Source organism: Phoca vitulina, unplaced genomic scaffold (assembly GCF_004348235.1).
Source record: "Phoca vitulina isolate PV1807 unplaced genomic scaffold, GSC_HSeal_1.0 scaffold72, whole genome shotgun sequence".
NCBI classification, from domain to species: Eukaryota; Metazoa; Chordata; class Mammalia; order Carnivora; family Phocidae; genus Phoca; species Phoca vitulina.
The window spans coordinates 2,123,473-2,139,210 of NW_022589775.1; the positions used below are offsets into that span (position 1 = coordinate 2,123,473).

The 15,738-nt window shown below is 36.5% G+C and overlaps 1 protein-coding gene and 1 long non-coding RNA gene across 2 annotated transcripts in view; one reads left to right on the plus strand and one right to left on the minus strand.

Annotated features, from left to right (window-relative positions):
* The window catches only part of LOC116625057, a 51,287-nt gene that overhangs the window by 20,806 nt on the left and 14,743 nt on the right, over positions 1-15,738 (plus strand). The window lies entirely within an intron of this gene.
* The window catches only part of CYYR1 (cysteine and tyrosine rich 1), a 101,216-nt gene that overhangs the window by 13,967 nt on the left and 71,511 nt on the right, over positions 1-15,738 (minus strand). The window contains exon 3 of the mRNA XM_032393358.1: positions 2,355-2,512. Coding sequence (XP_032249249.1) covers positions 2,355-2,512 — 158 coding nt within the window. The remainder of the gene's footprint in view (positions 1-2,354; positions 2,513-15,738) is intronic.

Here is a 15,738-nt window from a genome sequence, read left to right on the forward strand (position 1 = left end):
CCCAGTGCTCCATTCAATATGTGCCCTCTTTAATACCCATCACCAGGCTAACTCATCCCCCCACCCCTCTCCCCTTTAGAACCCTCAGTTTGTTTCTCAGAGTCCATAGTCTCTCATGGTTCATCTCCCCCTCCGATTCCCCCCCTTCATTTTCCCTTCCTACTTAATCTTCTTTTTTCTTTTTTTTTTTTTTTAACATATAATGTATTAGTTGTTTCAGAGGTACAGGTCTGTGATTCAACAGTCTTACACAATTCACAGGGCTCACCTAGCACATATCTTCCCCAATGTCTATCACCCAGCCGCCCCATCCCTCCCACCCCCACCACTCCAGCAACCCTCAGTTTGTTTCCTGAGATTAAGAATTCCTCATATCAGTGCAATCATATGATACATGTCTTTCTCTGACTGACTTATTTCGCTCAGCATAATACTGTCTACTTCCATCCATGTCGTTGCAAATGGCAAGATTTCATTTTTTTTGATGGCTGGGATATAATACAATCTTAAATAGAACAGAGCAGGCCTCATTCAGGAGGTGATCTTTGATCAAAAAGTTGAATTAAGTGAGGGAGTCCATGTTCTAGGCAGAGCCTTAAGATGGGAGTGTGTCCCGTTGTGTTCACAGAGCATGTGGAGTGTGTTTCTTTGTTCACAAAAGTGTGTGACTGGAGGCAGAGTGGCAAGAGGGAGTAGAGAAGAAAATGAAGTCAGAGAAATAAAAAGAGGAGCAAATTCATGCATTGCCTTGCAGGCCCTGGCTAGGAATTTGCTTTTTACTCTGGATAAAATGAGGAACAACTGGCTTTTTCCTTCTCTGGAGAAAATGGAAAGCCATTGGAAGATTTTGAACAGACGAATGATATAATTTGACATCTACTTTAAAAGGCTCAATCTGGCTACTGGGTTTAGAATAGACCCCTGAGGGCCAAAGGTAGCAGCTGGAAGAGCAGTTAGGATGTTATCACAGCAAAGCAGGTGAGAGCTGAGGGTGGCTCCCACCAGGGAAAGAGCAATGGGGACTGTGAGTAGTCAGATACAGTATATACTTTGAAGATGGGACTGGAAGTTTTCCTAGTATGTTGCACGTAGGTTTGACAGAGGCGAGGAGTCAAAGATGACTCAAAGGTTTTGGCCTGAGCCTCTAGAAGTCCAGAGATGCCATCAGTTGAGAGGATAAAGGCTGTGAGTGGAGGTTTGGGGTGATGATCAGAAGTATAGCATTGAACACGTTCAAATTGAGATAGCTATAAGACATCCAATCTGAGATGTCCAGTAGGCAGTGGGACAAATGCATCTGAAATTCAGGAAGGAGGTTCGGAATGGAAATTTATAATTTTGGGAGGTATTAGCATATAAATAGTACTTAATACCATGAGGCCAAATGATATAACCAAAGAAATAAGTGTAGATACAGTCTAGAAAAAGACACAAGTCTGATCCTCGAGACACTCCAACATGAGGATATTGGAGAAGAGGAGGAACTGACAAAAGAGGAACAGGAGAAATGATCATTCTCACATTCATCTGAAATTTGTTCCCTTAAGTTGAAGACGATAGGGAAAAAGTTAAGAGAGGAAGGGTCATTAGGGAATTGAAACATGGGGCATATTGCATGTAAAAGGGACACTCTTCTCTAAAGGGGCTAAGGAAGGACATGGCTGTGGATAGGAAATTATCTTTCTAAGAATGTGTTAAATTCAAAACTTGACTCCTTTTTATATGTCAAATGGTACATATACAGACTGTCTTAGAAAGCACTACTGAGCAATTACCTAATGCAAATTGCAGTATTTTGTTTATGGAGTCATATGTATTCAATATATTTATATGTAGAACTTCTAGCAGATTCTCAACAAATAACGTGTTGAACTCTTAATGTATCACCTTTGTTCTTTGTTGAGAATGTTCATATTATGTTAAAACTGTTTTCCTTGCATACAGAGGACACATAAAAACTTCATTCAATCCTTTTTCTTAAGACATACATACCTATTAAATCAGATGCCAGTTTGTTAAGACATGTCACTTACACTTTATAATTACTACTCAGAACTTTGGCAGGTAGAGTGGGTGTGAACTGTCTATTTCTCTTAACTCTGGCTGGTTGGGAATTGTAGTCAATAAGACAAGCATTAAAAATATGAATACCTTCAAATATGAGCTAGATTTTATTACTTGGATCTAAGTAATCTTCATGGAAAGCTAGAGCTTCAGTCTACATTAATTTAGAAATGCCCTACATTCTTGGAGATCATTGCATTGAAAGTCTTCAATGTTTCCTCTCTCCAAGGAGTAAAGCATAACTAACAAATCTGACTCTTCCTTCAGAAGGAGTGAGCGACTGTGCTTACCAGGATAGGAGGAAATGGCATTGATGTGCGTGGTCCTGATGACGCCCACACGGGTCCCGCGGTTGTTTTTCATACACATGCAGATACATATGGCAATTCCAGCGATGACCCCCATGATGAATACAATTCCAAACACTATGCCAGCAATTGCTGTACCCCTAAAAAAGGAAAACAAAAGTACATTTGTTGAAAAAGCTCATAAGCCTTTCAAATACACATCCGTGACTATATGACAAATGCTCTTTGGCGAATCTCCTTAAGGATAATGTTAAAAAAAAAAAAAGATAATTCCCTGAATCAGTCAAGTAAATCGTCTTGTGTATTTCAGTAGATAAGAAAAAGTTATAAGCTCTCAGGGAATCCTCTTCCAGTACAGTAAACCTATCACTCAGATTCTGATCTTAGAAATCCATGTATTTATACAAAACACAATTATTCAGATACACTCTCTAAAATAATAATTTAAAAAACCATTCTGCTGTTAACTTGAACAGCAAAGAATTTATTGTCTGTGAGTACACATTAACTGAAAACAACTTGATAAATGTCAAAATAGTAAATAAAATTTAACATTTATCTTTCTTAAAACTATTCACAAAGTAGAACTGGAATTTTTTTTTTTCTTAACAGAACAGAGAAAAACAAACCAAATGTTTTTTTAAGAAATTATTCAGAAAACAGTTATGACAAATGGTGTTCTCATTAAATTCAGGAGCAATGCAAGCAAAACCTCTATTCTGTTAATGTTATGTTTTTCTCCAGAAGGTTTTATCTCTCACAACAAAATCATAGAAAGAAAAAATACTGCATGCAAGAGTCAACATTATCATTATGTGTAGGTAATATGATTTGTAGGAGTCTACATTTGTTCACATTTTGGAAAGTAATGGAGAAATCTTTGTGAAAAGATGTAGATTTTCAACCAGCAGTATCATTTCCAGCAATGCTTTCTGAGGAAAGACAGCACATGTGGGCACAAATAATGTAATAAGAATGTTTGCCAATATATTGTTGCTGATAGCAAGATATCAGAAACACCCTAATATCCAAATGACAAAAAAGAAAAAATAATAATGATACACCAGAGAATGAATCCTATACAGTGATTGAAAAGGGTGAAGAGGTCCACGTGTATTGAGGTGAAATATTCATGATAGATGGTTAACTCAATAATACTACAAATGAAAAGGCAAATATCAACAATACCAGTATTAATAGAATGATTGCAAGGAGAAAATTGTATTTTTATATTTCAAATTTTTGAATGTATATATAGTGATTATCTTATAGATATGAAAAAATGAAGAAAATTTTTACTTTCTAATTTGGGTATCCCGTCCCCAGAAGTAACCATTTCAGCTTTTTCAAACATTGTTTTAGTACCTTTTTTTTTTAAAAGATTTTATTTATTTATTTGAGAGAGAGAGAGCGCGTGAGCATGAGCAGGGGGAGGGGCAGAGGAGGAGGGACCAGCAGACTCCCTGCTGAGCTTGGAGCCTGATGCCGGGCTCAATCTCAGGACCCTGAGATCCTGACCTGAGACGAAATCAGACACTTAACCGACTGAGCCACCCAGGAACCCCTGTTTTAGTAACTTTCTTCCTATTTCTCAGTAATACAATTACATTCTTTTATTTTTTAAAATTTTGTATTTACATATTATCTGTTGGCTCCTCTTACAGTATTTGGGAATTTAGATCCCAGAGACAAACTTTATCCTTGGTTAAATCAGTCATCAGTATTTATATTACCAACTCATTGCTTACTGCTGAGCCAAGCAAGGCCCCATGGTTACCTTTCATTTCTCTTACACTTACTTTGTTTAAGGAATTTCCATGAGTTCCCATCTTTCCATATGTCTGTTGTTTTCCCACCCCCCCACCAAGGTCTTAGAAAATTTTCGAACAATTATCAGAAGTTCTTAACATTTTCTTTTTACTACTACTATTATGAAATTGCATAATGCGCTTGGATTTTTTTTTTTAAATTATTTTTCCAGTCCCTTAGGATTTTTCATGTCTGGAGACTCATTCTTCAGTTCTTGAAACTGTGCCATAAATGGATAATTTCATTTCCACCATTTTATCTGTTTCTCTTTCTGGAAGCCTATTCTGAAAGAACTTTCGGGATAACTTCTCTAATTTTTCTGATCTCTGTTTTCTTGAACTACTCTCTGGGGAATTTCATTGACTTTACCTTCCAAAGTTTTGTTGAACTTTCAGCTAGTATACGTTTAATTTCTGGGTGCTCTATCTTATCCTCCAGGGTACCCACCTCCCTATTTTATAGTGTCCTGTTTTGCTTTCATTGATATAGTTTCTCCTCTTAATCCCTGAAGGTAATAATGACATATATTTTTTAACTTTCTCTACTTTTTGTATTTCTTCTGTCCTGTTTAGTTTCCTTTTTATTGATTATTTTGATCTGTTTCATGTTTGACATTTTCCTTAAATGTCTGGTGATCCTGAATCTTCTGCTCTTTAAAAAAGAGGCACAGAGAGCTGCTTGGAAGTTCACTGTGGCCATCTCATTTGCACAGGTGAAATCCACAGTCTCAGAGTTCCCATAGTTATTTCGTTGGGGCTGTTCATTTTTCCCCTTAAAAGGATCCTCCAATTTCATGTATGAGCCAGCGTGACACTTTGCCGGAGCCTAGGGTTTTACCTATAAAGGTATGCATTTCCATAAGATCCTGGTGCTTTTAGCTCAGAGACTCAGTCTCACTCTGCTGACAGTGGGGCCATTCAGAAGTCTTCAGTAACAACATTTTTGTGGTTTAAAAGCATGATTTCTAGGGGTGCTTGGGTGGCTCAGTCGTTAAGCGTCTGCCTTCGGCTCAGGTCATGATCCCAGGGTCTTGGGATCGAGCCCCGCATTGGGATCCCTGCTTCGTGGGAAGCCTGCTTCACCCTCTCCCACTCCCCCTGCTTGTGTTCCCTCTCTCGCTGTGTCTCTCTCTGTCAAATAAATAAATAAAATCTTTAAAAAAAAAATAAAAGCATGATTTCTACAGCCAGACTGCCTAGGTTCCAACTGTTCTTTGGGCAAGTTGCTGAACACCTCCCACCCCCCTAATTTTCTTATTAATTAAATGAAGGTCAGCTTGACGCTTATCTGACTCTCCTCTCAAATTTCATATCATGAAATATCTGTACCCCTAGACTCATTTGTCAGGTAAATAATTTCTTATTTTTGTGCCATATACATATCTATCCTACACTTTTCTAAGACAGGTCTGTAATTCTCTTTCCAAACCCTTGGGGCCAGATCTATCTCATAAGTCAGAAATTTTAAGATTTTGGAAAGGGAATATTGTACATATATCATATATTGTAGGACACTTCCAGGGCCAGCTCAGGATACAATCCTGAGCACACATACATTTACATTTCTGCAGTAAAGAAGAGAATATTAACAGCCATAGATTACATAGAGCCTAGAAAAAAGCCTTAGGTTCCTTTGGGTCCAGTCTTGCCACCAAGTCAGTTACATAAAACATTTCACTTTCCAGAGTTGTTTTTTGTTTTGTTTTGTTTTGAGGATTTCAAAATTGCAGATAAGGAGTTGTGAACCTGTATTTGTACTTTTCACAAGAGATTTTCTATTTATGACTTTTCCCACTCTTAAAAAAAAGGATACAACTAAAAATTCCAATACTCTTTTAAAATATTCCTACACACATTTTAACTATGTTAGTAAATTATGAAAGCAGAATGTGAGACATATTTGGATGTGCTGTGATTAGTAATTAAAAAATGGTGGAGTCCAGAAGCTTAATAAATAAGCCTTTTCAAAAAAGAGAGATGTATGAAAGAGCCAAGATGTCCATCGACAGATGAATGGATAAAGATGTGGTATATATATACAATGGAATATTATGCAGCCATCAAAAGGAATGAAATCTTGCCATTTGCAATGACGTGGATGGAACTGGAGGGTATTATGCTGAGTGAAGTAAGTCAATCAGAGAAAGTCAAATTTCATATCATGAAATATCTGTACCCCTGGACTCATTTGTCAGATATGAGGAATTCTTAATCTCAGGAAACAAAGTGAGGGCTGGAGTGGTGGGGGCTGGGAATGATGGGGTGGCTGGGTGATAGACATTGGGGAGGGTATGTGCTATGGTGAGCACTGTGAATTGTGTAAGACTGTTGAATCACAGACCTGTACCTCTGAAACAAATAATACATTATATGTTTAAAAAAAAGAAGAAGAAGATAACAAGAAGGGAAGAATGAAGGAGGGGAAATCGGAGGGGGAGACGAACCATGAGAGACTATGGACTCTGAGAAACAAACTGAGGGTTCTAGAGGGAAGGGCAGTGGGGGGATGTGTTAGCCTGGTGATGGGTATTAAAGAGGGCATGTTCTGCATGGAGCACTGGGTGTTATACGCAAACAATGAATCATGGAACACTACATCAAAAACTAATGATGTAATGTATGGTGATTAACATAACATAATAAAAAAAAAAGAGAGATGTATCAAAGGAGATAATTTGAAATAAGTAAACCAAAAGTAATCTGGAAACCTTTTTATTGTAATTTTGAAGTCCAAATAAGATTGATTTGGAGGGCTTAATTTATGTTCCAGAAATAATCAATGGCCCAATTATTCAGGCATAGAGTTTCCAAAGTAAGTGTTATGGAAGCTGTTAAGATATCAAATTGGGACATATTTATATTCATTAATTCATTTTTTAAATAGAGGAAAGTAGAAAATTAGTCACATTTTGTTTTCCTGTTGGCAGCTCCAGCAAAAGTGCCTGCTTCTGAGGTCAGTAATTAGGTTGCAACTAATGTGTTAAATGAGGTTTCTGATTAAATCATGATTTTGGTGTCCTTGATCTTTTGATACCCATTAGCAACTGTAAATTAGTTACTAAAGACATGGCAAGTATAACATTTATAGAATTATTTACTCCATTATTAATTAAAAGAAACAATAAACAGTAACCTTCTGGCATATAAATAATTTGGTTTTGTCAACTGTCGGAAAGAGAGAATCTATTAACTTGAGAAATTTGGCGTCATAAAAATCTTGAAAAAATGTAGGGAATGTATTTTTCTTTGAAAGAATGGACTGCAGAGTATATATATTTTCCTTTTTAAGCTTTTTTTTGAAATATTTACAGATTCACAGACAGTTATAAAAGGAGTACAGAGAGGTCCTGTGTATCCTCCACCCAGTACTCCCCAATGGTTACTTAGGTGACTAGAGTACAACATTAAAATCAGGAAATTGACATTAGTGTAAAGTGTGTGTATCATTCTGTGTCATTTAAACACATGCAGAGATCATGGAATCACTATGGCAAGCAAGGTACAAAACTACTCCATCATCAAAAATATTTCCCTTGTGCTACTCCTTTGTGGTCACACCCACCACCCTCCTCCCCACCATTAATAACTGCTCAAATCACTACTCTGTTCTCCATTTTTGTAGTTTTGTCATTTTAAGAGTGTCATACAAATGGAATCATATAGTATGTGACCTTTTGAGGTGGACTTTTTTTTTTTACTCAGCATAATGCCCTTGGAATCTATCCTGGCTTTTGTGCATACTAATACATAATATTTCATGATATGGAGATAGCATATTTTGTTAACCCATGACCTATTTGCAGGACATTTTGGTTATTTCCAGTTTTGGCTTTTGCAGATAAAGCTGCTATGAACAATCATATTCAGGTTTTGTGTGAACATATGTATTCATTTCTCTGGGAAAAATGCCCAAGAGTGGGATTGCTGGGTTATTTGATAAGAATATGTTCAATTTTTAAAAATACTGCCAAAGTATTTTCCAGAATGGTTGTACTATTTTATATTCCCACCAGTAGAGTATGAGACATCCAGTTTTTCTCCATCCTTGCCAGCATTTGGTGTTGTCATTATTTTTAATTTTAGCTATTTCAACAGGTGTGTAGTGATATCTCATTGTGATCTTAACATACATTTCCTTAATGGCCAGGGAGGGTGAACATCTTTTCATGGACTTAGTTACCATTTATGTATCTTCTTCAGTGAAATGTCTCTTCATGCCTTTTATTCATGTTCTAATTGGATTGTTTGTGTTTTTACTATTGAATTTTTGAGAGTTCTTTATAAATTCGAGATAGAAGTCCTTTATGAGATACATTGTTTGCAAACAATTTCTCAGTCTGTAGTTTGTCTTTTCATCCTCTTAAAGAATCTTTTGCAGAGAAAAAAGTTTTTAAATTTTAATAAAGTCCAATTTTTCGATTTTTTCTACTACGGACTGTGCTTTTGGTGTCATGCCTACGAATTCTTAAGCCTTAAGTTCTGAAGACTTCTCCTATGTTTCCTTCTAAAAGATTTATTAGTTTTATGTTTGATATTTAAACCTATGATCCATTTTGGTTTAATTTTTGGATAAGGTGCCAGGTTGAGTTTGAGGTTGAGTTTTTTGCCCATGGATATCCAACTGCTCCAGTACTATTTTTTGAAAACACTATCCTTCCTCGATTGCATTGCTTTTGCACCTTTGTAAAAAATTAGTTGGTTATGCTTATTTGGGAGTATTTTTGGGTTTTGTATATTCTCCTGTTGTTGAATAAGGTATTTGAGAAATGTTGATTAGATTCAGTTGGTTGTTCAGTTCTTCTGTATCCTTGTTGATTTTCTGTCCAGTTGTTCCCTAATTGATGTGGGAGGGATGTTGAAGTCTCCAACTATAATTGAAGATTTGTCTATTTCTCCTTTCATTTCCATCAGTTTTGCTCCACATGTTTTGTAGCTCTTCTGTTCTGTGTGGTCTCCCCACTTGACCTTTGTTGGTAGATGTAGTGTGGGGCTGTATGTTTTTTTCCCTTCGGTGCTTGGCTATAGTCAAATTGTTATTATTTAAAAGTTTTCTGTCTTGCTAGGCTGCCTCTTTCTGGTTGCTGCTGCTAGAGAGATTAGGCTGTTGTTGGGGCTTTTATTGTATGTGCCCATTGGTGTTTCTAGGTTGCCAGTTACCCCCAAGTCTGGGATAAATGAGGCAAAAAGAAAACCCAGGGAACTCACTCTTGTGTTCTTCAGGCCATGAGATCCTAGCTGATCAATCCTCTTCTCTTCACCTTTTAGACTTTTCTTGTTTGTTTTATATATAATGTCTAGGGTTCTAAAGTTGCACTTAGAGAGAAGAATAGGAAAAAGTATGTCTACTCTGATAATGTATTTTTGAAAAATAAAATACTGTGGAAAAGGTATTGTTTAAAATTGTGAAGTGATTTTTTTAAAGATTTATTTATTTTAGAAAGAGAGAGAATGTGGCAGGGGGCAGAGGGAGAGGGAGAATCTCAAGCTGACTCCCTGCTGAGTGCAGAGCCCAGTACAGGGCTTGACCTCAGGACCCTGAGATCATGACCTAAGCCAAAATCAAGAGTCAGATACTTAACTGACTGAGCCACCTAGACACCCTGTGAAGTGATTTTTTTAAAGTAAAATATAGAAACACCTTTTTAGAAGAGATGAAAACTGTGATAAATATCTTTATAAAGACACAACTGTTAATATTACTTAGGTTTCAGGGCAAAAGTAATATGTCATTCACATGCATAGATATATGATTCCAAATCTATTCCTATTCATATTGAAGGTGCTCAAAAAATCTTTAATAAATCAATGAATTAAGCTATCTCACTCACATTTATTAAACTATTATGGAAATATCACCCACAAAATTCTTTCTCTGTAATGAAAGTATTTCTTTGTTTAATTGAAATATAGTTGACATACAACGTGACATTAGTTTCAGGTGGAAAACATAGTGATTAGACAGCTCTGTAGTTATGCTATGCTCACAAGTGTGGATACCACCTGTCATCACACAATACCAGTGACTGTATTCCCTATGCTGTACCTTTTATCCCCGTGACCTATTCATTTCATAACTGGAAGCCTGTACCTCCCACTCCCCAACACCCATTTTGCCCATCCCTCATCTCCCTCCTCTCTGGCAACCATCCATTTGTTTTTTATATTTATGGGTCTGTTTCTGCTTTTCTTGCCTGTTCATTTGTTTCATTTTTTATATTCCACATATGAGTGAAATCATATGGTATTTGTCTTTCTCTGCCAGACTTATTTCCCTTAGCATTATACACTCTAGGCCCATCCATGTTGTTGCAAATGGCAAGATCTTATCCTTTCTTGTGGCTGAGTAATATTCCATCGAATGTATATGTATATACATATATAAACACATAATATACATAAATATGTAATATACATATTATATATAATATATATAAATACAAAAAATATATATTTTAAGGAATCTTCATACTCTTTTCCACAGTGGCTGCATTAAGAGTGCACAAGGGTTCCTTTGGCTCTACATTCTCACAAACACTTACTTCATGTCTTTTTTTTTTTTTAAGATTTTATTTATTATTTGAGAGAGAGAGAGCATGAGCAGGGTTGGGGCAGAGGGAAAGGAAGAGGGAGAAGCAGACTCCCCGCTGAGCAGGGAACCTGACGTGGAGCTCAATCCCAGGACCCTGAGATAATGACCTGAGTCAAAGGCAGTTGCTTAACCGACTGAGCCACCCAGACATCCTATTTCTTATATTTCTTTATTTACATAATCTCTACACCCAACATGGGGCTCAAACTCACAACCTCAAGATCAAGAGTCACATGCTCCTCCAACTGAGCCAGCCAGGCACCCCTATTTCTTTTGTTACTGGCAATTCTGACGGGTGTAGGGTGATATCTTGCAGTGGCTGATTAGGGGATGATTAGTGATGTTGAGCATGTTTCCACGTGTCCATTCGCAATCTGTAATATAGTGGAAGTATTTCTTATAGGCACCTCTTTATTATTAAATTAAACCTGAAAGGGCATTTTTCTTGAAAAAAGAAAGAAATCTAACTTATTTTTGATGCTGTTAATTTTTTTAACTTTAGCTGCTGATTTCTGGATTATAAAGCACAATTTGGGTATGTATGCAAAGAGAATTTTCTGTCTTCAGGAAGCTACTGCAAAACTTTTCATGAATTCTAAAAAATTTCAGAAATAATTATATTCTCATGGTATTTAATAACTGTAAGCTTAGTACTAAATAAAAACATTCAGTTTTTTTGGTTATATACAATGACCAATAGGCAAAAATCCAAGGTTGTTAAAGCAAATTACTCTTTTTAATTATCCATTATAATCATTTATTATGGTGAATGCTTTTTTACTCAGTTTATTCCAGGAGTAAGCAAACTAAGATCATGGGCCACACGGGGCCCCCTAGTTGTTTTAGCAAATAAAGTTTTATTGGAATAAAGCCCAACCCATTTGTTTACATGTTGTCTGACTGGTTTGGTACTATGTCAAACGTGAGTAGTTGTGAGACCACATGGCTTTAAAGTCTAAAGTACTTACTCTCTCATCTGTTGTAGAAAAAGTGTACTGACTTCTGATTTGATTCACTTGCTAATAAATTAATGTTGCTTTTCCCTAGATGTCTTTTTCTTAAAAGTTATGCTGCTAATGATATTATAACAAAGCCAGTGGTTGCAGAGTCAGGGCAATTTGTACTGAAAATCTAACAGTCTATGGTATTTGGAAGATATTTTAATTCTATTAGTTAGAAACTCACAAGAATTGTAAGGCTTAAATATTCTTTTTGATTACCCCCACTGATATTTACTGTAGTATGTTTCGGATGCTACTTCAATACAAAAATTACTCATGCTTTGTGGTATAGTAAAAAATAAATATTTGGTCTTTGTCCCAGTTTCCTGGCACACAGCTCTTAAAACTCTTAGAATCTATGGAATGATAAAAGTGTCTTTTGTATGATAATGAAATGACTGGTGGCTGGAGGCCACTTAGGTTTAAGAAAGGGGCTGGGCCCCAGAAGGACCTAAGCACTATTAATGGGTTGGAATTTTCAGCCCCACTTATAACCTTTGGGAAAGGGGGCTGGGGCTGGGGCTCGAGATTAATCACCAGTGGTCAGTGATTTAATCATGCACACACAAAGAAATCTCCATTAAAAACCCCTACATGTTGGGGTTCAGAGACCTTCTGGGTTGATGAACACACTGTAGTGCTTTGGTGGGGGGAGCACCTGAAGAGAGCGTGGAAGTTCTGGAGGCTTCATGCCCCTCCCCCCAAACCTTGTCTTATGCATTTCTTCCATTTTGTTGTTCCTGAATTGCATCCTTTATAATAAACTAGTTATCGTAAGTGTTTTCCTGAGTCCTGTGACCTCTAACATTGATTCAAACCTGAAGGAAGGGGTTGTGGGAATCCCTGACTTTGCAGCCAAGTTAGATGGAAGTGTGGGTAGCTCAGGGACCTGATACTTGTGACTGGCATCTGAATGGAGGGCAGTCTTGTGGGACTAAGCCCTTCAACCTGTGGAGTCTGATGCTAGCTCCAGGGACTTAGTGTCAGAATTGAATTGAATTGTAAGGCACTCCATTGGTAAGAGAATTAGTTCCTGTCAGGAGGAAAAACACCCCATATGCTTCCTTCTCTGTTCTCCCAAAATCTCTGTAAATGTCTATTGGTGTCTATCTTTTAGCTCCATAGGTAGATATTGACCACCTGCTGATAATGAAAAAATTTTGAACGAAATTATAGACTGAAAATTTGTACCAAAATGAGAGTCTGTAATTAAGATATTAAATGTATTTGTCGTCGCTCTAATGATACTATGAATCTGTAGTTTATAACAAGGCTCAGAGTTAATATATTTCATTCCATGAATAGCTTTTCATAAGCAAAACATGATTCTGATAATGTTGCAATTGGTACAGTAATATTTACAACACACTTTTAGGCTCTGCATTACTATACAGCAACTTAATACAGATACCTTGACATGGTTTTACAATTAAATAATGTTTGAGGTAAATAAGAGATATGAAAAAAAATGCTACTGTAATATTTCCCTTCTTCACTGACATGGCCAACTTACAAATGCATTTCATAAAACAGCATAATACAAAGGACTTATGAATAATCAATTCAATAATTTAATTAACACCAGTCCTAATAAAATAGGAAAATAAAAAAGGGCCACAGAAATATTTGATGCCTATATAAGATGCAAGCAGAATTACAGAATATTTCCATTAGGGGAAACTTTTCATATGGACAAAAGAGTTTTTAAGAAGTACATAAAAAATAAGTGAGAGGTAAAATTTTTAGGCGTTTTCTAGAAAAAAATGACCACAATTTCAAAAGAATAAGCTTAAAATGGGTTCATCTCCTATTATAATGAAAATGTGTAAGTGAAGCTGAAGCATTTTTATGTTTTTATTAAAGAAGAGAATACTAAATAATCCTATTTATTTATGATAACCCATATGTGATGAATTAAAGCAATGAAAAAAATATTCCAACTATAGTGCTGAAAGTAAAATGCACACATGAGCAGAATAAAACTTGGCAGAATTTTTTCTTCAATCCACTCCATTTGCTCAATAATTGTTCTTTTAGCCAATGCATTAAAATATTGTAGTACAATATTTTCATGTTCAGAAGTCTTTAAAACCAATATTTTATCTAAACCTATTGGCAATTGATAAGGTATATAATTTAGTAAAACTCTGAATTGCTTCATTTAAAAATGATGCATTTTCCTCTCTGTTGCTTTAATAAATTATTATGGAATGGTAAGAATAGAAAAACAAACTCAATGGAGTATGGTTTTTAATATAAGAGTATTTACTTCTGTAACTTCCATTAATAGCAACAGGACCCCAGAACTACCTGCATCTAGGTCATCCAGCTAGCTACATATATATGTATATATAAATAAATAAGGCTACTATAATTTCAAGTGGTTAAATTATAAACCAAATATTGTTATAATCCCTAAAACACTTATTTTAGGAGGGTAGAAATATCAATCCATAAGATTCTCCCAATAAATCCATATGACTTGCAAAAAAATTCCTGCAAAATTCAGATATGCCCAAGGTTTTTACCTTGTCTTTTTTCATGCTAGTCCTCTTTACTAACTTCATTCAACATATCCTTGGTGGGGGAGGGCCTTACAAGTAATTTTTCTGTTATCCTCAGAATAATAAAATTAGAAACTAATGTTTCTCTAGTATATGTGCTGCCAAAGTGAGCCCAGTGTGTCTTTAAATGAATAAATTTACCTGATTTACTGACTCAGTCCCTGTGGTGGATAGTTGTCTACCTCAGTATCTGTTTCCTACATTTCCCTTGATAAAAGAACTCTTTTTTTTTTTTAAAAAGGATTTATTTATTTGAGAGGGAGAGAGAGCACACGGGCAGGAGGGGCAGAGGGAGAGGGAGAGAGAATCTCAGGCAGACTGCACTGAGCAGGGACCCCGTCATGGGGCTCCATCCCAGGACCCCGAGATCATGACTAAGCCAAAACCAAGAGTCAGATGCTCAACCAGCTGCAGCACGCAGGCGCCCCTCCCTTGATAAAAGAACTCCTGATGGCCAGCTGGGTACACGCGTACCTGAAATAAATACTATTATCTTCTAGATACTCTTAAAGCTAGTTTTTTTTTTTTTTTTGATAAAATTCTGGAAAGTAAGTTGTAGGTAAAATATTTTGTGACATCTCTCTCTTTTTTTTTTTTTAAAGATTTTATTTATTAATTTGACAGAGAGAGACACAGCGAGAGAGGGAACACAAGCAGGGGGAATGGGAGAGGGAGAAACAGGCTTCCTGCCGAGCAGGGAGCCCAATGCAGGGCTCGATCCCAGGACCCTGGGATCATGACCTGAGCCGAAGGCAGACGCTTAACGACTGAGCCACCCAGGCGCCCTATTTTGTGACATCTCTCAAGAAACCTCCCTAAAAGATTGCTTGAATGGGCTTTTTGTCCCTCCATCCTACCTTCCATCCATCCTGGTTTCTGAAATGAAGACAGCCCTCCTAGGGATGGAGGAGGAAGTTTGAGTTTGATGGACATGTTGTATCATCCTTGAGTTGCCTATCTCTGGATTTCCTTTACATTAGAGAGAAACAAACTATTTAAAAAATTTCATTAAAACCTTTGTTATTTCAGTTTCTCTCTCTCTCTGTGTGTGTGTGTGTGTGTGTGTGTGTGTGTGTGAGATATGATGCTTGACCTAAGCTTACCTGATACAGCTCCTTTGCCAAGATTAACGTTCAGTGTAAACAAAAAGAAACCTTTAATATGAATAGCAGTTTTAAGGAGCATACAGGTACTCTGAGATCCCCGTGAAGAGGTTCTAAAAAAAGCATTCCAGAACTAAGAAAGCATGAGACTGCATCCAACTTCGATTGAATTGGGATCATTCATCTTACATCTATGTAGAACTAAATTTGTATGAAACAGTGAGACACCTTCAAGAAATCTCTACATTGCCTAGACGTCAAAGAGTACACAAAATGAGAATAAGAAATGATCTTGAATGTG